The sequence below is a fragment of the Kryptolebias marmoratus genome, linkage group LG1 (genome assembly GCF_001649575.2).
Source record: "Kryptolebias marmoratus isolate JLee-2015 linkage group LG1, ASM164957v2, whole genome shotgun sequence".
Lineage (NCBI taxonomy): Eukaryota > Metazoa > Chordata > Actinopteri > Cyprinodontiformes > Rivulidae > Kryptolebias > Kryptolebias marmoratus.
In genome coordinates this window covers 16,288,622-16,314,085 of record NC_051430.1, presented here as the reverse complement: position 1 = coordinate 16,314,085, position 25,464 = coordinate 16,288,622, and the positions used below count along the sequence as shown (strand labels likewise).

At 38.9% G+C, this 25,464-nt stretch overlaps 1 protein-coding gene across 4 annotated transcripts in view; it reads right to left on the bottom strand.

The window, feature by feature from the left end:
- Positions 1-4,696: 4,696 nt before the first annotated feature.
- The window catches only part of rhobtb4 (Rho related BTB domain containing 4), a 46,580-nt gene continuing 25,812 nt past the window's right edge, over positions 4,697-25,464 (bottom strand). For 3 of the 4 annotated variants that reach the window (XM_017427951.3, XM_017427949.3, XM_037975079.1), the window contains exons 2-11: positions 24,238-24,439; positions 24,004-24,107; positions 18,757-18,942; positions 17,539-18,358; positions 17,239-17,458; positions 16,152-16,270; positions 11,505-11,655; positions 11,148-11,236; positions 10,857-10,962; positions 10,287-10,465 (exon numbers count right to left, since the gene is read on the bottom strand). In XM_017427951.3, the coding sequence (XP_017283440.1) occupies positions 10,287-10,465; positions 10,857-10,962; positions 11,148-11,236; positions 11,505-11,655; positions 16,152-16,270; positions 17,239-17,458; positions 17,539-18,358; positions 18,757-18,942; positions 24,004-24,107; positions 24,238-24,429 (2,166 nt within the window). In that variant the 5' untranslated portion in view covers positions 24,430-24,439. Of the gene's footprint in view, positions 10,466-10,856; positions 10,963-11,147; positions 11,237-11,504; positions 11,656-16,151; positions 16,271-17,238; positions 17,459-17,538; positions 18,359-18,756; positions 18,943-24,003; positions 24,108-24,237; positions 24,440-25,464 lie in introns of all 4 variants that reach the window. The other variant, XM_017427948.3, reaches the window with a different exon arrangement.

The following is a 25,464-nucleotide window of genomic DNA, read 5'->3' as shown; positions in this document are numbered from 1 at the left end:
ACAGTTACACGGATTTGTCACAAAACTTTCTAAGTTTGAAGCTTCACTGCCTTCCTTTTTTATCACTAATGCTTGTGTGACTTTTTCTGTTTTGGCTGGAGTTTGCATACCACCAGGACAAGGAGCTTGACATCCCCATACCTCTATTATTCTTCCAGCTTCCTGCTATTAGAGGCTCTCCTCCACCTCTCCAGCTCTTAACTGTGGATGTGAACTGCAGTGCTGTTCTGGTCCACTTCAGACGACTTTGGCATTTCCTCTGCTGGGGTGCGGTGGCAGCTGTTGTTGAGGATGGGGTCTAGATGTGGGAGTTTTGCATGTCCCGTCGGGATTTGCGAGTTAGTGTTTGTGTGTGTGTGAGTGCATGTAGGCTGTTGGGGATTTTCTCCTCATTTACTGAATTTTCTTCTCCGATTGTCTGGGTGGCTGTTTATTCAGCTTCCTGCCTTCCTGGCATAGACTAAACTAATGGTTTGAGTGTAGGTGATGAGGTGCTGGGTGACACAGTGACGCTTAACAGCCTTCCAAAAAAAATCCCTTCGTTTACTTTTAAACTCAAACTTCACTCGTGATGAAAACAATCAGTGAGTGTCAGCTTGCGTGCTTATGAATGCTTCATAACATGAAAAGCATATTCTCCTGCTGAACTGACAAAACAAACTTCTGTCATCCAATAAAGCTCTTCTTTGTCAGACTGGGTATCTCCAGATTTTTCCTGGGGGAGGATCAGGGCTTTGGTGGCAGGTTTACGAGCGCCCGGACTTGATGTGTGGCGCTAAAAGGTCAGAGATGTGTTTGGAGGGCATGGGTCACACCTTCGGCTGTACCCTCCTGTTTTGCTGCACTTCACTGACAGTATGTTTTTATAAGCTCCTTCCTCGCTGCACACTTTTAGAGGGGAACTGCTTGCCAACATGGCACGACTTTGCAGGTATTTGTGAGCAGCATGTTATACAAAGAGCTAAAATGGCTGACATAAGTATCACCATAACACGACTATCCCATTGTGAGGCCACCTCACACAGGTCAGATCTTGCTATCCAATGATTTTATTTTGTCCACTATTAAAAGATAATGCATGAATAAGTTATTATTAGAATATATATACAAATGAACACAATTAAATAAATGTGCAAAAATACATTGGAAAGCATTCTTTGAACTATTGAAACCAGTAAGATCCATAATACTTTGCATCATTGACTTTTAAAATATTTAACCATACTGTTGATAATGTAAAAAAAAAAAAGAAAGAAATGAAGGTAAATCATGACTTTATATTTATTTGTCATGGTAGTTGTCTTTAATAAACCTGAGTTTTAATGGACAAATTTTATTTTTGAAAATTTCCAAGCTATATACTGGAATCTAAATTTTTGTCCATGTACTTTTGATACTTCATGAGAGTCATATCGCTATAATATAATAAACACACATATTTTTGACCATATCCTGGATGTTTAAACACCTTTGCAATGTGCTCATCCATTCAAACACACACTTTTATGGTGCTTTTAGATTGTCTGCCCGCCTCCATGAAATATGGGCGATCATGTTATTGCCTGTGTCTGTGGTTGTGCTTGTCTGTCTAGCACCATATCTTGTGAACCGACGAATGGGTTTTGTTGAAACTCCCAGAAAGTAATCGCTGGATGAAGAATTACACTGTATCACCTTTGGAGTCAATCTTATTCAAGAGGGTCACCACAGCCAAACAGCATTTAGCAAACACAAAAATGGAAATAGCTCAGTCACTTTAAAAAAAAATATTGAGGTAAATTTTAATTGAAGCTGAGAGTCAGGCCAACCGCATACTCCAAGCACTGAAAGATCACATGAATATTTTTGATTTAAACTTTTGGCAATTCAAAATGGCAGGTGACATGTCATTGCATTGCCTAAGGACACTTCAGCGTGTCGCAATAGGTCAAAGACTTTTTGATCTGATTTAGTCCTGCAATAGAAAAGTTCAGTTCAGTGGAGGACTGAGACACATGTAGATAATGAGGTAGCTGTGGGAACACCTCACAAGTGTCGTTGATGATCATGTACGCTAGCAGCTTCCGATCATTTATCTATCAAGGGGAATGCATGAGCAAAAGCACAAAAAAATGTCCTCTTGAAAGCCGTCTGAGATCAGCTTTAAATCCAGGCAGACGGGGTAAGAGAAGGAAATATCAGTGATGCAAAGCAGGGCTGGAAACAGTAGACTCTGGTTGAAGAAAAAGAGAAGACAGAGAACAAGAAAGTCAGACATTTCTTCATCTTCTCTTTTCTTGTCTTCTGTGTGTAAGACAGGCAGACAGATAGAGCGAGAGTGAATCTGGGTGTCTTCTCATCAGACTTCCAGGTGAGGTCACTGCTCAGCTATGCGCCTTCGCAGCAGCCTTGAGATATCACTCCCTCGGGCCTCAGTGTGTACATGCGCATGCCTTTCTGTGTATAAATTTGCTGTTTTCAAGCCAAAATCATATTCTCTTCTCACTACATGAACATTTTTTTTTTTTTTTACCAAATGGCCTTTAACTTTTAACTTCATATACAAGAGCTTTTAACTTTATGAATGTTTTACCACTGCTTATCTACAATAAAACATGTCAGATTTCTGCAAAATGAAAGTTCATGCAAACATGAGAAGTTTTAAAGCGTCAGGTCTGATTTTCAAAAGAAACCTTTTCTAAATTAGTAGGTCATGATTATAAAGTCTTCAGAAAGCTTCCTCGAAGACATCCTGATTTGAAATGCTTGTGGACTGTTTGAGAAGAATTTTGTTTATAGAGCAGACATTGGGGAGTTCTGGACCAACATCAAATAGATTAACTTTAAGGAGGGTTTACTATACAAAATAAAGTGCTGCCACTAAGTCACCACACCTCATTTGTCTGGTATTTGTGCATTTTTTGAACGGAATGTCAACATTGTGTTCCTGTTAGTGAACACAATTCACTTTTCATTTTAGCTTTTCAGTCTTTAATAAAGCTTCAGAAAGTTTTTTTTTTTTTAATATTTTGGTTTATACGTCTCTCTTTTTAAAACTTAAAGCTTCATTCGACTCCTCCATCATTTTCTTCAGCGCCAAATTTATCTGATTGACCAAAAAATAAATTCTTGGGTGCAATGAGAGCTCTCTACTGTACAAGTGTCTCTCGCTCTCAATTAAACTCTTCTTATTTTCTCCCAAGAGAGCCAAAGGAAATGACATCCAGATGTGGTGATGTCAGCTCTTCTCGGTGACTCTGAAGTTGTGTTCCACGAGGCTTCGGTGCAGCAGCGGGGGCAACGCTTGTGGGAAATTTGAACACAGTCCCTGCAGGATAGAGGTCTGTAATCAGTGTTGAACCAATGCTGGTGACCAATGAAGTCGCTGCTATGAAAACCTATTTTATCCCTGCACTTATAAGAAGTATCAAAAGGAAACTGATTCATTCATGTCACCATTTGTTAATAAAAAGGTCTGGCTGGCGTTTCGACCAGCTCCTTTTTCCAGAAGAGTAAGAGGAGTGTGCGATTCAAACACACTCGTGTCAAAATGCCATACGGACTCAAATATTCCACTCCCTTCTGTTGCCACCTTTCCCTCAAGAGGACTCTGCTCATCAGCCACATCACTAAACATCTCCATGACAACCTCTGCTCCTGTGTTTCTGCGGGTTTGCGTGATCCTTTCTGAGCTTTCTATTAAAAGTCACAGCTCAGAGTAGGGTTATCCCATCCATACATATATTTAGGAATCTCATTTGATGGAGTTTCTTACTCAGACAACATTTTTTATATAACAATGAGAGTTCGTAAACCTTATCTACTGAGGGTAAAGTATTTTATTTTTCTCTTTAACTCACATTTAGGTTGTACTGTTGGGTTTTTTCCCCACTAGGTGGCACAAATGATTCAAACTCATTGTTAGAGACTGCATGAAGCACAGGCTTGAAGCTTGTGACAAAAAAAAACAAAAAAAAAACAAATATGTGGTTTCTTTGTAAATGTACTGATTATTTTTTTTTGTAGTCAAAATTATCTAAATGTGCAGTAGGGGTTGAAAGGTTTTAACAAACTTGAACACAACAAAGCAAAGTAAGTAAATATGCTGTTAGTTCTCCATTTTTGTTGGTGGTGGTGGCTTTACCTTATTTCAGGTCAGTTTTTTTTTTGTGCTCCTTGAATTTAGTTTTCCCAAACAAATTTTACTTAGTGTGGAGTTTAAACAGTGAAATCAGATGCACAGCCATCTTCTTGTATCTCTGTACAATGACATGATTTCTGCATTATTCTGTTTGACAGTAAAATGCAGCAAATATGAGATTAAATGATACTAGAGAACAACATCAGCTAAATCCTGTCCAGTCCAACAACTGTATTTGTGTATATCTATGTCAATTAATATGCAATGTTCTGTGCATATGGGTGATAAGTTTTGAGTAATAAAATTGTAATTATCATCATCTACATATATTCACATTTCTTTTTCTTTGCTACTTTATTCTGTCCATGATCATCACTGTTCCTTGAAAACATTCACACCACAAAGTATACATGAGACAGCTTTAAAAGATTACCAGTTTTAATAAAATTCAAGTCAAACATCAAAATACTGAAATGGCAAAAAAAAAAGAAAAACGTTTTTCTACATTTTTTTTTTCTTAATATTTTATACAAATCACAGTGGTTTAAAAGAATTACAAAATTTTAGTTTCAAAACTTTTTTTTCTTTTTCTTTCTTTTTTTTATTTGCAACAGGAACAAAACATTCTGATTGTTTATTTCTTTTTAGAAGCCCTTAATAGTTGGTGAGAGTGCTGTGCTCTTTTCTCTTGACTTTTTGTTATATCAAACATAACAACAGAAGCATTAAATGTAATTACCACACATATGAGTCCATGGAAGCAAAAGTGCATAACAATACTATACAGTAGATACAATCCACTTAAATAATACAGTATAGACCAGGAGTTAATTACACCATGTCAATATAAATGACCCCATACAATCCTATGTATACACTAACTTAGTTAATACATACAGTGTGGTGAGTGTTAAAAAAGTAAGAGGTTATTCTCAGCTGACACTTACATCGAATCCACAACACTGTGCTGTATTTTGGATAAATGCCACTTTCATTAAAGCAAAATACATACAGCGGTCACAGCTAAAATGTGCCTTCAATACAACCGTGTGTTAACAAATACTGTTCTCCAACTCAAAGGACACTGAATTTAACTGCAACGGCGTTAATTGCAGATAAATAATGGAAGCGACAGAGTTCACTCCTGGATTTGGCTTAGAGAGAACAACCAGGTGGAGAAAAGAAATAATGACTCAATCAATAAAACTGGTAAATACAGAGAAAGCATACAAAAGATCTTATTAGGCTACATACTAGAAAGTGCAGGCACCTGGAAGAGTGAGGACCTATTATTCTATAATTGCTGGTTTGCTTGGTTTCTTTATACATTTTAACACCTAAGTCATCTATTGCAAAGCTTTGGCATAGATGACGTTACACACTGAACTTGTTAAGTTCATGGTGTTCTTCTTAAAGTTATCATCCAAATATCTAGTGACTATAGACCTAAGCAATAATCCACTTGAGCTTGTACTGTACGTCAACAAAAGCGATCTACTGTTATTTCTATGCTTGAGCATTTCTTGGCTTAGCTGACATTATTCAGAGCCCAGGCGGCTACTGGTACATCGAGTGAGATTTCACTGAAGGCACAGGAAAGGAGACACCAAACACTTCAAATAAAAGGTGTTCTCTCAGTCATTAGGCCTCACAATAAAGTTAGGACATTAGGCCTGCAAAGTAGGAAGAACAGCTATGTCTAAAACAAGATGACAGTAAAAAAGATGAGATAGAAATCAGTTTACACACGACAAATCAATGTCCAACTTCAAAATGTGACATTATCTAACTTTGGCTTGTAGGACTCACTGTGGATCAAATATTAAGGACTATATATGTTGAACAAAGAGTAAGCTTTTTTTTGTCTTGTCTTGAATTTTAGACATTTCCCACAAAACCTTTAAGTGACCTCAATTAAAGTCCCAAAACCAAACAATTAATACCTTACATACTGTAGATAGCTCTTTGTGTGGCTTCAGTTTGAAGAAAAACAGTCTAATTATGACAAGCTAACGACTAGTCTAAGCAGGGCTAAAGAGGATTGCTGCCATCTTAAAACAACTCCAATGTTGAAAATGTCTTAGTTACCTATAAAGCATGGTTATCTACAGGTACAAATAGTCAGAATTAGCTGGCTAAAGCACCTCTAGTGCAGCTTGGGGCACTTCCATCAGTAATATTATCATATTTCTATCAAAATGACTATGCAATGCAAGATTTACAGGAGCGCAAAGGTTTATAAAATAGCGTTCATATTGAATTTTTTGAGACAGCCGTTGTTTTAGGACAGCAAGCAATCCACTTTGGTCCCAGTCTCACTTGAACTGGCTTTTAGCTCTTCAGCATAGTCAGAATTAAACTCTTTTTCTCCAAAATGAGGTTTTTCAAAGAGCGATACGCAACAAGTAAGATATTAATTGTTCATCAGCTTCCCACATAAGCCCACTTTGAAAAATCCGTACAATCCATTGAACAAACTCTACTGTACAAAAGGTAGTGTTTGTCTCACCCTAGTCACTGCCCATGCCATACACAGATTCACTGTCATTACATGCAATTTAATCCAGACATGCTTTAAGTCAGTTAGGACTTCATTAAAATATTAAATCCATTTTCTATTTTTAAACTCCAAACCTAATATTTTTAAATCACAAGGATAAATCTCATTCAGGAGATTAAGTACGGTTGCAGCATGCATGGGACGGCTGTGGCAACGAGTGGCAGCAACAGTTGTACTGTGTTATTTTTCAAAATGTTCGTAGATGTCCCAGCATGTTAATTCAAGTTACAATTTCTTCTAATGCTACCTTGTAAGTTGTGCTGAAATTTTATAAAACACACGTTTATAAAGCCATTCAGGAAGTTCATTGCCAACAAGACCCTAAAGAAGCCAAATGAGTCTTCGCCTTCATCTCCTAGGGGAGCAACTTCAGAGAAATTTAAACAACAGACGGAAATTTCATGCTACAGTCATCAGCATTAAGAGTGATTTTACCTAAGTATAAACATATGCAAACTATAAAAAAGGTATAGTCACAAACAATAAAAAAGTGCATTCCAACACAAAAAGTCACTGCGACAAAGTTAGGGCACTATGCAAATTAACCACGTTCCAAAAGTGGTTGCAACCTCCCAGCGCACAGGCCAGCCAGTGCTTCTTTATAAAAAACAACAACAATGGTTTCTCACAGTCAGTGGTTTTGAAGATAAACTGCAGGAGTCAACTGATCATTTTTACAGCTACCTTTTGATCACTTGCTCAGTGAAGAAACATGTTCCAGTCTGGAGAAAAAAAAAAAGTTCTAATCTAAGGCCCTATGATTAGACCAACCTATTCCACTGCAAAGTTCAAAATATGTTAAAAGTCAATTGTCTGCATAAAACAGCAGGCCCAAAAATATGCAAAGGCATGGCTCAAGTTGGCTTTAAAAAACTCCCTTTCTTAAATTAAGAAAGATAATTAATGAGAGTGCATATTGTCATACCATAGTTAATTTGACTGTCTACTGACTACTTCATCATGTTTATGACTACAAGACCTGTCTGCAGGGCTCAGCTAAAGTTCTGCTAATTTTTCATTTTAATTTTGTCCAACAATAAGGCACATGTACCAACTAATGAGGCCTAATGGATCACAGTAACCTTTAACACCATTAAGAAACCAAAAAGAAGCCATACAGGTCAATCAAAAACTGTTTTATACATAGTCTTTCCTTCTTCGTTAGGTTTCATTTCAAATTTCCCAAAGTGCTGCATTGGGATGACTTCAATTACCTACAAAATTATTCTACTCTATACTATATCGGATGCAACGAATATTGACTGAGATCTGTCCATGTTTTTTTTACTCGACATTTACTCTTTCTGGAAACAAATCAGCTCAATTCTCACTTGGGCCAAGTGAGATCCTATGACTTCTATTCTGGTAGCTGAAAATTACTTTACACACCTCCTGTGGAAAATGCCAGAATGCACCACATGTCTCACACTATCTATCTATCTATCTATCTATCTATCTATCTATCTATCTATCTATCTATCTATCTATCTATCTATCTATCCATCCATCCATCTATCTATCTATCTATCTATCTATCTATCTATCTATCTATCTATCTATCTCTGTCCTACAGTTGCCTGGGTAAAGCTGAGGGGCACAAACCCAAAAACAGAAAATGTGCTAATGGAAACTCACAATCACAACATCTTTTTTTTTCACATTCAGTATAAAAACCTAAGGAAATTAGCACCCTTAACAAGAAAACCTAATTTGCTCAAACTGCTTAAAACAACCATCGTAGCTTGAAATTCAATCTAAAGCTATATGAATATCAAGGGTAACAAGAAAGCCAAACAAGCTTTGTTTTTAAGTATCAAAAGAAGAAAAATCACAGATTGTAAGCATTGTTTGCAAAATCAGAAATCTTCCACCGTCTAAAATGAGTTGTATAGATTGTTAGTAAACAGAGAAGGAGAAACTGAGGTTCAAAACTGCTTAAATGTCAAATTTGAATACTGTGGTGAAATTTCTACATGTTCTTCACAAATAAACACCAAACAATGAAAGATAATTGACGTCTGTGTGTTCATGTGGACATTGTGTTAGTGTCCTAAGCACCTTTTTCAATTCCAGCAACAGGAATGGAAGGCAATGTCTTGAAGTGACGCTTTTCTCCTGACACCAAAGATTGAAAATGTCAACACCCCAAAAAATAAGAGATACAAATATCTTATAAAGCCTTCCTCTCCTTGTTGTTATTGTTTGTCATCCGTTCAACCATCCAAAACAAAAAAAAGAAAGAAAGAAAAACTAATAAAGAAAGAGAGGAAGAACTGCAGCTTTGGTATTCAGATTCAGGTGAAAATGACTGACGTATCTTAGATTTTAAATTTGCTAAAGGCATGTTGCATGTGCTTTAACTTGTTTTTAACACTTTGCAAGGATTGAGTTTCAATGATGACCTCCGTCACTGAAACAAGGGCGATGAAAACGTAAGCATAAAACCCTTGTTAGGTTAGTGTCAGGGTCCTGAGCAGTGTGGCCCCTGGTGGTGTTGCTTGGGTGCTTTAATGCATCCTGGTGGCTGAGATCATTTAATACTGTATCCATTTCTCCTCCATGGCACAGGTATCAAGTAAGGCTAGCCCTTTTAATGGCCATCAGTGCTAGAGAGTAGCTGTGTGATGGTCTCTAAAAGCATCACAAAACAGAGCCTGCATTCTGCTTTTCTGCGAGTGTGGTGTGCAGAAAGAGGCGTTAGAAAATGCAGGGCTAGATGATGGACACAAAGAGCAACAACAGGACAATACTTGAGAGCGAACCTCTTGATAACAGCATATCAACTTTCTACATATTTAAGATTGGTGGTTAAAGCAACTGTTCACCTCCCAGGAGAAGTATGCACCATTTCTCCAGATAAAAGTGTCCCAGAAGGTGCCAAAGGAAATCAAATAATAGAGAAATAATTAAACTTCAATTTTCAGTGTTAGTTCCTGGAAATCCAACGCTGGTTTTACAAGGGTGGAATATGGACATAATCTTGTGAGTATAAGCTAACAGTCTGTATAGAAGTAAAGGCAGAGGTAAACCCCCCCAGAAGGGAGCTGCAGTGGTTAGTGTGTAATAGTCATTAAGGTCAATGTGAAGGCTGAAGACTGAGAGACTGAGAGAGAAAGAGAGCCCTTGCATCCAGTCCAATCACTCAAAGGGTAAAACATTATGAGTGCTGGTGGAAGGACAAAGCATTAGGGGGGCGGGAGTGGGTGGGGGGGTTGCAATGCACGGCCGCAGGCCTTTATAGATCAGGGCATCTGTGAAGCACTCAACCTGGAAGCATCACTAAGTAACAATATTCCACACACATACTCACACATTCATGCACATGCCCCTTACAGCTGAGTCCATATCTGCCACACAACATGCCAGATATATTCATGTGGTCACCCACACTTATAAAGAGGCACACACACTTCCCCAAACATGCAGACGCTCAGAATTATTAGCACTGAGAGTTGATTTTTTTTTGTTTTGTGTTGTTTTTTTCATCCACAGATAGAGCGTTCATAGACATCCTCCTCTATACACCTTAATGAATGGGGGTGGGGGTGGTAATTTCCCTAGATGGGAACATCCACGTCTGGATGAAGAGTCCATAGTGGAACCTCTTTAGGAGACGTGTGGAGAGGAAGACGGGTGCCTCCAGAAACACCAGCCCCTTTTTGTGTGCTGTTTACGCAGGATCTCTTCCTCGCGCTCGCGCTCCTTTTGAGAGCGCAGATAGCGATCTTCCTCCTTCAAGAACCACACAGGAGGCCAGCGATGCTTCTCAAAGTGCCTCTGGTTGTCTAGGGAAAGGAAGGCAAATATATTTTTACATGAAAAATAAAAATAAAGTGGGACTTTCACACCTTCATTAAAGGTGAAGTTGAATGTAAATAGCAAGATGCTTATCTTCAGATCCTCTTTAAAGAAAATAACAGCAGGAGATGTTGTTTGTCCTATTATTATTTATCACTGCATTACATAATTCTTTTTGCAGAACCAAAAAAAGGTCCTCCCACTCGAACCAAATGTTTGATATTAAGACTTCTAGCTGCATTTCCTCAATAGGGTGTTCAGTCCAAAACGGGCACATTTTGGTTTAAACTGGACTTACTGATCAGTTCTTTTACATAAAAAAAGCTTTGGAAGAGGCATATTGTCAGTATGAAGAGAAGTAAGATGAATGCATCATACCTGCAGACATGGCCTTCATATCTTTGGGAAATTTGCGGCAGATGCTGTTGTAATTAGTGCAGATGTGATGGAGACACCAAGCAGACAGCTGTTTGGCATTGTGGAACTGTAAAAAGTAGAAGAGGAAAAAAAAAACCATGAATTATTGCTGCTCTCAAAAATCAAAATAAGGTCAAATCTGTTCGGCAGATAATTGATATAGACAAATAAAATAATCCACATTGAATCCTAACAGATCAGTATACACTTCATGCTCATAAAATACACCTAAAGACAGAGATAGGGACACACCTGTGCAAGCTCAAGATATGCCAACACCTGTCCATCAATATCAGCTCCTTTCACTGTCTGCTGAAGAAGCTCATCCACAGCATGCTGCTCTGAAGATCCAAAAAATAAACAGAATCATGTAAGTATTTACTGTTCACATGATCTCTGACATGGCCATGCATGTTCACCTCCCTTGATTTTGAAGTAGCCTACATTAAAACTAACAGCTTCCATACATTTTTAATGTGTTATTAATAAAAAGAAATAGATAACGCTCTATACAAACAATGTCTATCAACATCTACTCAATTTAGGAAAGACAGTTGGGTGGACATTTGCGTCTGCAGGATCTGATGGTGCTCTATAGAGCGTCTTTACCAGTGAGGGCGACAAGGCGTGGCAAACAGAGCCGGTTGGCCAGGATGATTAACTCCATGGGCTCTAAACCAGGACAAGGCGTCAGGAGACCGCAGTACAAGAACTCAAGTACCCCGCGCATGCAGGCTGTGCTGGTGTTGGGAATAGAGACCTGGAAAGTTACCACATTTAAAGAAAGCATGAGAAATAAATTATACAGATAGACCCAAACAGCAGCATAAATGAAAAATCTCCAAAAGACATTGAAAGTGCATTTCAGTGGTCACATTAGGGCATAGAGGGTAAACGTGGTTATCCTTCAACCCCATGACCAAAAACAAAAAAATCTGATAATGCTCTACATATGCTCACTACCAAAAGATTGTAATTAGATTCGCAACCCTTTTGTTGTTTTAAAAGAATGACCATGAACAGATTTACAATATTTTGTGTTTTTTACATAAAAAAATTACAGTGTGAATGGGCAAATGGGAAAAAATGCATAAATTTCAAAGATACCATTTAAATGCAAAACCATTTATATTGTTCTTATGTAATAAAGCCCATAAAAATAGGTACAAGTTCACTTACCAGGTTAAGCAAAATTCAAGAGTTGGTTGCACCCCAGATTTCTACAACTTAACTGTTTAAATTTAGAACACAACCAAAGCCTGAAAAATAATGTTATGTTTTTTTTGTTTTTTTAAGTGCAATCAATTAATATTCATTGCAACAAGGAAGTCTACTGTAAAATATTTACATCTAATAATGTAAAACCTGTGACTTATTATGGTGCTTCTCAATGTGGACTGGCCTCCCATATCAGGTAGTTAAATAAATAAGAACCCGCAGCAGAAAGAAAAATCTTCTTTACAGCTTCATTATTACTAAACACCAGAATAATTCATCTGCAGTTGATGGGGTTTAACCCCAGGAGGACAGGAGGAAGGTAAATGTTTGTGAGAGTGATGACCTGACCCCTCCGGGAGCTCTCCGAATCTACCCACTGTGGCACTTTACAGTCTCTCCTTTCATAACCAATTAGGGGAATGTCAGCTTCTCACGTCTCGTTACAATTTACAAAACAAAAAAAGAAAAGACACAACACCAGGACAAGGGTAGTCTCTAGAGCTTAAATCTTCAGCAAGGGCCTGGGAGTATTAATGAGGGGACAGAGTCATGAAGGCAACTTGTTTATAGATATGACCTGTAATTAATATAATCAGTTACCATTAAATACAGTAATACCAAAGTAAACCACCTCGAGGTTTACTTTATTATTACGTCAAATACTTTACTCTGGAAGGAGTTGCTCTAATTTGGCAACACACTTTTTTTTGTAATGCTATTTTAATTGCCTTGATTTCTAAGAGTTTTATTGTTCAAATGTTAGGATTGTTGCAATATTTATTTGACTATCATTTTAATAATTTATGTTTCATATATGATAGGCGAGCAAAAATGTGATTGCTTGTATGTGTTTGTTTTGGCTGTCTGTTTGCAAAGTGCCTCGTGACCCACTGGGCGAATTTTAAGAAAACTCTCAGAAAGTCATCATTGGGTGACTATTTACAAGTGATCAGTTCTGGAGTCAGCTTGATTTAAAATAGTTACCCCTGCTAATCAAACTTAGCAAACACAAAATCGCCTACAGCTCAGTCCATTTTACAGACACTGAGTTATCATTTTCTGTGGTAGGAGCTGAGAGTCGTTCACAACTGATACTCTGAGCACCAACAAATCGCAGATCTTCAAGGACTCTACAAGGAATGCTACTTTAATTGCATAATGTATTGTCCCATTGCTGTAGCACTTCGTAGAATCAAGCACATTTAAATAGAATTTATCTATACGGGTGGGTACCACTGTATCTTGCTCTCAGTCTGCTATTTTAATGATCAATTACTTTATTCACTTAGTTGAATTAAGTGTATAGCAAGCTCATTGGAGAACAGTAATGCAAACAAAAAAGTTTTTTTTGTTTGTTTTTAGGAAGAAAGACACTTGACAGGCTTTCACATGTGACCAAGAAACCACTGACACACACTAGTAAGTAATTTAGGAGTGTACCATCACACACTCTGTGTTCAATTTGTTTGGCTGCGTACACAGACTGCAAACATCAAAACATTTTGGTTTTAGATTTAGTTGAAATAGTTGAAAATTAATAAAATCTCAAACTGTAATTAATGGTCCATCTGAATTTAACACGAAAGAGCAGAAATAATCACGATACTAAATCAGTTCCAAATATAGAACCTGTTCCGCACAAAACTAAAACAGCCCCTGTTCTCACACAACATGGACGCCGAGATGTGTGAGCAGAAAAACACCGAGAGGAGAGTGTGGCATGAGCATAAAAATAGGACGGCACCGGAGCCTCACATGAAACTCTCAGAGTTATAGATTTTTATATAACAAGCCCTATTAAAATCTAATGGATGCAAAACTGAATACAACCGATAAATTTACTTGAGCTCACCGGTTGAATATAAGTGAAATCTATCAACAGATTCCATTTTTTCATTGTAAATATTCACTTAAAATTTGGATAACGTCAACTTCGGTGTCTCTTAATACTGTTCACAATTAAACCTCTAGAGAAAATGACTGGAGATATAGCATTTGCTGTGAACAATTGTTATTTTCCTCTTAAAAAAAGTGTAATTCAGTCTTGTAAAAAGATTTTCCCTCACTTAAACTAACACTGAAACAAAGTCCCTTTTGAATTTGACAAAGAAAAATTGGTAGCTTGCTGCTAAAACAAAAAGGAAACTGGTTATTTGTTGCTAAAATGTGTTATTATCTTTGCTAATTAGCTCTTAAAAAGCTTTGTAGCTACATGAATACAAAAATGCATTAACATGCAATTAGAAAGATAAACTGTTTTCATAAATATAAATGCTGACAGCTACATTGTGCAGTCACACTTTGAGTGTCTGTCTTCAAAGGACCTTCTCTTCATCAGCATCGAGCCATAAAAATCACACAATAGCCCTCAACATGAACTGTTTAGAGTAACCACTGGCAACCGCAACGGATAATTAGCAAATATTAGGACCCCACACTCACACCCACCCCAATCAATGACTCTGATATCCCTAAATCATCATCAGCTACGACTAACTGCATCAGACTTTTGCACAACGTCTCGTGTGTTGTAGTGTAAAGACCAAGTAGTATTTTAAAAAAATGAATTAAATTATTAAATACACATTAGCATTTTGTAACATACCTTTCTAAACCTAGAATGTTTAAATTAAATTTATTTACTTTTTTATTTGGTGACAAGTATTTTTTTTTTCCAGTTTTTTAAAGAACTGAATCATAGAAAGCTAATTCAGACTTTTAGAATAAAAAAAGAAAAAAAGATTTTGTGGAGTTGCTACTAATCATTGGTGTCTTACCAGCAGTAGACAGTGGTCAGTTTGGAATACTGGGCACATGTTTTTACACAGAAATCAAGCAAACAGCTAAATTTGCTAGTTTCACGTAGAACAATATTATTAACAAACTGCAGACCAACACGGTCAATAACATAAACTTCAATGTAAATGCTCATCTGACGCAAATGTGATGGTGGTTTATGAAATGGATTTTGCATGAAATGCTTTGAAGTTTAAATCTGAGCCATCCCTTTAATCACTTGAACCTGCATACTTTGAAAAGAGCCAGTGGGGTCCGATTCTTAAACACAGACTGAGGCTCTTTAACTTAAAGACAGTCTTTGACTTCCTCCGTGGTCATCTCAGGTCTAGAATACTTGCTTTATCACGTGAAACTGAGTCTTCTGGGAAAAGCACACTTTAAGTAACTACATCTGGCACTTGGAAAACGCTGATCCTGACAGTGGAACTCTTCTTTCTTGAACTACCGTACTATTATGTAGCAAAACATCCTTATTATTGAGGCTGGAGGCCTCACATGAGTGTCTCGAGTGTTTCAAACTCGATCTGCTCTTGAATAGTTCAGCAGTTTCATACTTACATATTGGTAGCAAACCACTGCTTAAAAACAGCAACACTGTATTACTCAAAACACAGCCTGTGGTTTATATCATTTTGAAGCAGGCAGCCTTCAACATCAACAGGAAGTCAGAGTCAGGAAGTACTTCTCAGCTTGTGTGAGTGTGTGTGTGTGTGAGCTCACATGACTCGACTTGTATTTGACATTCTGCCAGTATCAAAATTTACATGGAAATCTCTCGAGTGGGGTTGGGGCAGATTTCTAGGAAATGAAATGTATGAGGCTGAGTTTACTTTTGAGTTTTTTATGCAAGTGATTTCTGTTTGCTCTCGATAAGTGTCAAAGTTACTTGGGAGTGTGGTGATTGCAGGCGTTCAACCACATCTGCGAGCGGACAAAAATGGTTTGTAGTTCAACCTGATAAAACATTCAACCTTCACCTCCCAGTAATGTAGATGTTACACGCTGTCCTTTCAGCAACTCGTTGCAAAAATGATAAACCTTATCCCAATGACTTGTCTGCCTTTACCCCCATTCTTCCACTTTTATCAAAGTTTACAAGCTAATTGCATGAGTGTGACTTGGCTGCTGCTATTGAGGCTAATCAAAGTTTCCCCATTTGATTTTCCAGGATTTGGGACACAGATATTTAACCCTGTCTGAAACTTTAAAGGTAACTCCATCCAGTATAGGCGAACTCACCTCCTCAATGTAACTTTCCATGAAAGAGCCACGGAACATGGCAGCCATCCAGTCACAGCTTGAAATGAGCAGGGGCTTGTGGGCCGGGAGGCAGCCGTCATCCAGGCGGAACACCACATCTGAAACCGGGGTGGGAAAAGAGCGTTCATCCCTTTTGGAAAGCCACAGAAGCCCAAGCTACAGAGAGGGGGAAAGACAGACGAGGCAGACGTCCAGACACGCGCACAGGTAGATAAAGGGCCAGACAAACACAGAGAGACATGGACACAGGTAGACAGACAGAGAGATAAATTGACATGGAAACAGAAAAGCCTTTGGCTCAGAAAAGGGGAAGGAAAGCAGATGTGAGGTCGTAGGTATGGATCAAATGCTGTGTAAACTAGAGCGTCAATCAAGACGGTGGTGTAGTGACAGAATAACAAAGTAAGTGTGCTGACAGTCTTAACGGGCTACATTTCAAAGCAAAGGCATTCTCTAGTCAGGTATACTGTATGTAGAGTAAAGCAAACTTGCTGGTGAATAACTTGTGAAAATCTCAAAATAAAAAATGGTGATCGTGATAATCAGGAAGACAAAAAAAGAAATGAGTGGAAGAAGAGAATATGAAGTTCCATTTAGAAACATTTGGACATCTGGCGCTGGCTGTCAGTACTGTCACAACGTGCAACGACAACAACCAGTGGGACAGAAAACACCACACAAACACGAGACAATGTGGACAACAGGGCAAACGTAAAAAATAAACAAGCAGACTGAGACAACAATCATTCATCAGACTAAGTGATGACTTTGAGAGAACTTCCTCAAACAGATCAATTGTGACGCACAAAATGCACAAGTTATTCAATGGTAAATCATAATCAAATGTACAGAGTGTACATTTTTTAGAGACTGAAAGGGAACAATCTTTCCTGCCTATGCCACAATTTCCTCTTATTAATCTATAAGGATTTTTAAGTGCATGTACAGTATATTCACACACACATGCACATGAAAGCCTATTTCTGCAGAAGCATACATGAAAAACATCTATACTGATACCAGTGTTGTTGAAAGCACTGAGGAATTGATTGGCACTGTGGTTTACCAGCAAAAGTCCCTTTATTGAGGCACTCTTTGATGCGGTTGGCTCTGCGGACGTGGAAGGCCTTGGTGATCTCCTGGTTCATGAAGCTCTCTCTGTTCAGAACATTTGCCACCATCATCCGTAGGTCAAACACCTCAAGGAGCTCTGCGATGGTGGCCACCTGCATCAGATCACTTCGACTCTCATCCAGACTGCCGGTGTACAAGTACTGAAGCACTGCCTAAAATCACAGCAAACTGAGAGGTCAGATACACGTCTGAATACACTTTAAAATCAAAAAATATTTGTAAACACCATCACCTTGAACGGTTCTTCCTGTATAAGTGGATCCATGGCTACTACTGTCATGAGTCGAGGCCGTCCAGTCATGGGATCATCCACATGCTCCAGACACACGCTCAGGAACCCCCTTCCCCATCCAGAAAGTGCTCGACCCGTCCCTAGTGCTCCCAAGGAGTACTGGGCTCGAGAAGGCAGTGCATTGTCACTCTGGGAAGTCCTCAAAGATCCCTGCTGGAGCAGCTGGGGTCGGTTCAAACCCCTCACACCTCCATCCACGCCGTCCTTATCAATATCTAAGCTCTTAGTGCGCCCGGCTTGCTCTTTGGCTCCTCTCCTGCTCTGCTCATCCTCTTCCCCACTCTCCACGTTTTCCTTCCTGTCCTGTTCCTCTCCCCGCTGCCCCTTACACAACCCGCCGAGGTCAAGGGTGAAAAGGTCATAGAACTTGGAGCAGGACGTAGCCAGATAAACCTTGTGTGCAAAAACTCGAGAGGCGCCGCCCTGCAGAAGAAAAAGAACATCTGCACAAAGACGGTGACAGAAAAGGGAGTCAGGGCCTTCGCCGTCTGTCAGAGGCGGGTCCGGGATGCCCAGGATGGGGCGTGGCGGGCGGGGAGGCAAAAAGGGCGCCTGGAGAAGGGGCCTCTGGACCTTTTTCAGGTGTGACTTCCAGAACTGCAGATGTCGGCGAGAGATGAGGGCAGCGCGGATTGCATTGTCAAAAACGTCTTTGACTCCAAACTGGGCAACTATGCTGGTCTCGTAGTAGGGAATACCAAGTTCTTTTGCCACCTCGTGGCCCCTCTCTGGGGGAAGAATATCTGTAGGTTTGATGGGCCTGTGAGTCAGAAAGAGATACTGATGTTTATGACGTCAGGAATCAGATAGGAAGTCATAACTGGAAGCCCAAGAAAACAGGGAAAATGAAGTAACGTACTGAATATCAACCACATAAAGTATTCACAGAAAAAAACCTTATTCTTATTCTAAACAACATTAACTTACATATTTTAGAATCTTAAGTTGCAAAAATACAGTAACTACAGACAAGCAGCGGCATGCAAAATAAACAAGCAAAAAAAATGCAATAAAACAATCATTCTCTTCTTTAGGGATGTAGTTACTGTTATACAGCCGTTTCTGACTACTAATTAACCAGGAATCCTCAGTAAAGCTACACTGTTGCAGGAGTTATCTCAGAGTGTCTGTTAATGCTTGATGAGGAAGGCGTCTCACTTTGCTAACGGCCGTCGTGCGCGGTTAACGGCATCCAGGTCAGCGTAGCGCAGATCCAGCTGGCAGCCAACCAGGATGATGGGTGTTCGAGGACAGAAGTGCTTGATCTCCGGAAACCACATGGTGCGAACGTGGCGCAGGGAATTGGGATTAGCCAGTGAGAAGCACAGCACCACAACGTCAGACCTACACAGGAAGACAAGAATGAAAACTCCTTATTTTGTAGACTAAAAAAATAAATAAATAAATAAAAAGACATAACAGAAAGGACTAAAACAAACAGATGAAAGCTGAATTACTATGTCATGCACAGACATTGTCAGTGATTAGGAGAGGATAGGTAGCCGTTCATAGAATTATAGAAACATAAAAGAAAAAGAAAAAAAAAAGGTTCAGTGCTGACTCACTGAGCATATTGTCAGTTTATATTAAAATATGTGGAATGTGTGTACAAAAGAGGCTAGTTCAGCTTCTGCAAGGCATTGTGGGAGCACAGATAACGCTGATGTAAAGGCTACGAGGTGAGGGGTGCAGGGTCACAACATGTGTGCATATGAGTCTGGAACTTTGGGCTGGTTACTTGTGTGGTTTACATCTTTTTTTTTCTCTTGCACAAATCTCCCCACTCCCTTGAAGGCATCAAAGACAACAAAAGAAAGAGCTAAGAATAGATCAAGATTCACACACACACACACACACACAGATTTATCTGATGTGTCTGAACAAGCAAACAGCAACAATAACAGCTGCTCACTGGTGTTGATATTTCACTGACAAGTTGTTGCTTGTGAGTGTGCATTTCTAGGTAATGTTTGATTTGTCTATTTAGTTTTGCTGAAAAGGCAAAAAATAATCAGCACTTGTAAATCTTCTACCTCTACAAAAATAACACAGGGCTTTTAACTTCAGAAGCAAATGACTACCCAAACTTATGTAACTCATGGGCTGCATTAATCACCACCAATAGCTTGAAGACATTCTCACTGTAAGACAATACCCCAGTTATGATATTTGTCAGACATGCAGTACACATCAGAAGATTTCAGGTAAATGCATTCCTGAGTATGAGAAGCTTTATATACCTTTTAAATGTGCCTCTTGAGCAAAATACCCTTGCTTCAGCACTTTTTATTCTATTTCTACATAGGCTAAATGAGGCATTAAAAACAAACTTCTCTAAACACAAAGTGGAAGTTTACTTACTCAACATTTAAAGTTTTCTAAGGAGAAACTACTGTGTTGAAATATCTCAGCATCAGCCAAAACCCTTCTTTGTCTTTCTTTTTTCCCCCAGTGTAGATATGAAGTTCATAGCCCCTCTTTATTTTCACTAAAGTAATCTCTGAAAACCTCGCACTCTCAAGTACATAATATACCACGGCCAGGAATTACATCACAGCACACACACAAACTCGCATTAGCACTTTGTCAAAGCATCATTATCGAGGCTTAGTGTACATAAGCTCAAGTTACATGAAATGCTTTAGTTCACATGTTTAAAGGGATTTTTTTTTTTTTTTTACAGCTGAGGCCAAGGACATTGTTGGGCATGAACCTCTGAGGCTGAAGTCCCTAACAATTTTGGAAAAGCCCCCTATTTCATGACAAAACAAACAGAAAAAATTGCTCGACTCTAACCATGCATTCACCCCCCTAAAAATCATTACATAAAAATAAGTCATATTTTGTAAAACTAGCACCTGCTTCACATTAATTAGCACTATAAGCTATAGGACTGCTATGCACACATTGTGCACAGCGCACATACACCTTTTTCTTTAAGGTAAGTAAATGCAAATGAGTGTGAAGAAATTGAAGAAGTTGTCTCCTGTTTCTGCAGCAGCAGAGATACGCTGCTTCATCTTTAAGCTCAAGATGGTGAAGACTTTTGAAATTTCACAAGTTTGCTCAGTGGATTTGAATTGCATTTATAACAAAGCAAATCCTTTTTGTTATGAAAAGTATTTCCAAAGCTTGTGTATATCAATTGTTACAGCTAGGTTAAAAAAAAAAAAGAAAGTTGTTGTTTGTAACAACTCTGAGCTTCAAAAAACTTTTCCATTTAACTTAAAGAGGGAACTTCTTATTTTAGGAAAGATAAAAAGTAAATAAATGAAAAAAATTACCTGACAAAAAAATTTAAATAAAAAAAATGGTTTATATAGCTTTGAAAAGCCTTTGCCGTGTGCAAAGCGTAACAAATAGAAGTACACAAAAAAGTCAAAAGGGAAAAAAAGCAGCACTTGTCACATAAGAGGAGCAGAACATGGGACATAAGTGGTCAATAAAAAAATCAATAACAGTATACAATTTGGTATATAACAGTCTTTTGTGTCACAAAAATTTAAAATAATAATCTCGAATGTCCTAGATTTGCCTTGATTTCTGGCTTTGTTGTAAAAGCCACTCAAAATCTGGTCATTTCACTCCTGAATTACTTTTAGAAATGATGCAAGCGTCAGTTTTTAAAGAGGCTAATAACACTTCTATTATCATCACTGACTCCATAGACTGCAATCCACTGATATAAGGTGTATATAAAAGTCTGATGTCTGTTTTTTTAGGTGCTACCTTACTGGGCCAAAAATGGGCATGGGACAAACAGGGTTTTCATTGTAATTTCCGAGGGTTCAGAGGAACTCCATTAGTGCTTCATTAGGGCTAAGGGCAAAAGCTTTGGGCCTAACAAATCCTCTTAGGCCAGACATGGGCAAATGCGTGTTGAGGCAACCAAAATGTGAAAAGGAGAGTTTAAGTGTGCAATAAGAAGCACCAACCGGGTGCTGGCACCATACCAATTAGCAGTGCTTGAGGCTGCAATGCATTTAGAAAAATGTTGCAGGAAATGAATGGGTTGTACAGCTCATCTAAGAATACTTAACCCTTAGTACCTGTGCAGAAGATACGGAACAAAGACAAATCAATAGTATCTGTCATGATGACGAATATACACTAGTTACAACAGTGGCAGAACAAGCACAGATGTATACAAAGCATGGATGTGGAGGTCCATTAAAATCTTGGATAGTGTTCAAGGCCACCAGACTTCATATTGCTTTAAGTGACAGCCAAAGAAATTTATTCAACTTGGAACACAAAAAGCCTGTCACTGGATTCAAGTGTTAAATTTATCGTGTTTTTGTTTTTTTTATTTCCGGTTAATTTGTCAGTTTTACTAGCAAAATATCAAAATCCTTTACATAACTAGCAAGCACCCACCAGTACCTGATTTATGCTAACCAAAGCTACATATGTTCAACACCCACAGACTGATATCTGTGCTAACTGCATAGCTTTCTATTTGTCTGTTTCAGTTATACAGTTTAGGTATTTTATGTGTACTTATAAAACATATCTGTTCTATTTATGGCTGTTTTTCCAATGCTACAACCATCTTTCTCCACATCTACCTACCCAAAAATGCTTGCATTTAAATATCTTGTGAAACTAACCAAACTGAATACAACATTTTGTTTGCTGTTATGGACAATTACATACAGTATTTACAACTGTTTTGTCTGGTTGTGTGTGTAAATACGTAACTTTACACCTTTTATTTAATTTTGGGTTGTTACATATACACATTCAACTAAGTGTTTTATTTATTTAATTATTTTTTAAATAGTTGTTACTGTAGGTCCATGTGCACACCACTTTAAATAACTAGCATGTAACATTAGTATCACATGCCAGTATTTTTGTAGAATACATTTTTGTATTTTTGTGTATTTTGTATTTTTGTATTATTGTGTGTTCATGTTATAGAGTACTTTGAACCGCCTTGTTGCTGAAAAGTGATATATAAATAAATTTGACCTGACTTGACTTAGTTACTGCTGTGCATTGAATACAGACAAGCAATGACTAAAAGCATGTTCACATCAATGCAGGCAGACTCAGATTAAGTTAAGCTTAGCCTATTTTCCATCTTTTTTTTTTTCCAAAACAGACAGTTCCTCTTCTAAAAGGGCATGTGACAGTTTGACAATGAGTTCTGAGTTTTGATGTCAACAAAAGCCTTCATGCAGAGTCAGGTGTGAGACGGAGGATAGAGAAGTAAAGTGCCAAAAGGGAATGGAAAAGACAACTGATGGAGGCTAATGCGGTTTTGAGGGAGACTGCAAGGTGAGACGCGAGATACAGTTCGGGAAAGGAGGAAGACAAAAGCTGAGACGAACAAGCGGACGGGCAGAGCTGGACGGGAAAGAGCACAGGTACAAGCGGAGTTTCGATGCCTGGAGCTGGTAACGCCGGGCAGGCATGCAGGCTGAAAACAGCTGAGCTGGCACTGTGTCTTTATCAGCTGACTGCGGGCTCACAGAGTGGATAGCCCACGCACACACAAAGAAGAGAAGATCACTGGGCAAACTTACAGACATCTAGACAGTGGGTAAACACAACAGAGGGGTGGAAATTTGAGCTGGAAATAAAACCACTTGCAGCTGGCAAGTACATAACTGAAGTCAGTCACGCACGTACACTTTGCATAAAGGGGACAAGGTGACATGTTACACAAAGTGCTTTCAACCAACCTTGACAGGCTGAACAGTCTGATGCACACAAGCATCACACACATTTGTGTGGGAATTTTTGTGAAGTTTCCATACAAATTAATGTTTTAAAATATGAATTAAACAAAATCAAATGAAATGACTCACAGAGAAAAGAGTCAGTTGTCGTATGAAATGTATCTCAATTGTTCTGCATTTACAGTGTGTTTTTTATGTGCTGTGGTCAATTTTGATCACAAATCTGGTATTTCCGATTGTGTTTTAGCATTAAGCATTTTTTTTTTGCATTTCATGCCAATAAAGCAGCTTTGACAGAGAGACTACAAGTAAGAGGATAAAGTGATGATCCAATCATGCCTGGTGGAGGAAGGATGTAACAGCTTAAGAGGCAAAAAAAAAACTATATAAAGCTGCAAATAGATTACATAAAAACAATTTGGGGAGAAGTGAAAATTTGTTTATTCAGTGTTGATACATGAGTTACAGCCTTATCATGAGAAGTAATTTTCAAAACCAACCAAGTTTTCTTTTTTTAGAATCATCAGCAATTAATTTGGTATTAACCGGGAACTGTGTCGATGTCTTAACGCCAGGCTGAACCAGTTGGACAAATGGAATGTGTTTCAAGGTAGTTACCCGTGTGATTAGCCAGCCAGAAAATGTGTTATTGGGTCAGTAACTAAATTCTGGCTGCAAGACTGAAATTGTGTGTGAATGTGTGTGAGTGTGTTCTCACCTGCCATAGGCAAATCGTCTGTCTTTGTGATGATCCCCGAATGTGTCCCATAACCTCAGGGACACGCTGACCTCATCTACTACATCACGAGATCTCTCCAACACCTACAACACAGACACACACACAAATATATACATATATGTGTAATGAAGTGTTTTACGTTACAAAACATTTGATTATGAGGCTTTTTCTACAGTATAGTTGCATGTGTGTGTGATGCGTGTGTGCACCCACCTCCTGGCATACACGGTACTGGTCGATGGCCCAGACGGTTGGCACGTGGGTGGCGAGCAGCTGATACTGAGTGAGTGTGGCATTGCAGGCCCGGGCACAGATTAGCCTGGTCTTACCTACTGCATTATCCCCCACCACCACACATTTAATGGTTTCCACATTGGGCCGCTCATAGTCAGTGTCTATATCCATGGAGAGGGCCCTGGAAAACACGAAAGAAAGTGGGGAGGGTTGGGAGAAAAGAAAACAGGTTAATTCAATGTTTGTAGAAAATTAAAATCACCCGAGGTAAAAGGACCGCAGGAGGATTGACACAGCATTTTGAAAATGAAAGCGACTGGCATCAGCGGCTTCTGACTCTTGCCCAGTCCAGCCGAGGGAATGCATTGTTGAGGATCGAAGCCCACGCTGCTGCACAGACCTCTGCCAAACCCCTCGGCAGAGCACATGGTTCACACTCACAAGCCGAGGAAGACAAACCAGAGCTATTCTTGTAACAGGACCAAGCGAGGCAGTAAAAGAGAGATGAGGAGACAAAAAGAGAGTTCTCTCGAGGTCAGTGTCTTTAGTTCCCATTGTCCACTGAGCACCCAGTCAGCTGGAAGATGATACGATAACTAATGTGCCATCACAAAATAAACAAGCAATAAAGGACATTTAGAGTTTAACATTTATGTAATGTATACATCAGTTTGCATTATCTGTATGTCTTGCACAAACGAGTTGCACTGTTGACCCTTCTATCAACTCCAAACTTTACTTCTGAACAAGACAAAGGCAGTTTTGCACCCCTGAAGAAACTTCATCTTTGTAAAATCCAACAAAAGCAGTGAAAAGCCGACCGAAATCCCCTCCCCATAAACTGCTTAAACAAAGATTTCTGACACGTCCCGGCATGTTCATAAAACCCATTTTAAAACATTCCTGAAGAAATCTGATTCACTGCCCAACCATTGGCCTACAAACAAAGCTGCAGTCAACTTAATCAGTCCATCCGTCATTGCGACTCGTTCCAAGAGCCACAGCGGGGGCCCCAGAAATAGAGCATCTGAAACATTCATAAAGGCCTTCACTTGTCATTCCATTGACGTGGATGCTGGCGCAACACTTCAGTCCAGCAGTGACAGACACCAGCAGCTAAAAATGGCAACTATTCATCAGATGCACAAGTCATGTGTGCAAACCTGCGATGCAGTCCTGACCTTAGATCCGTGTGTACCTCCACCC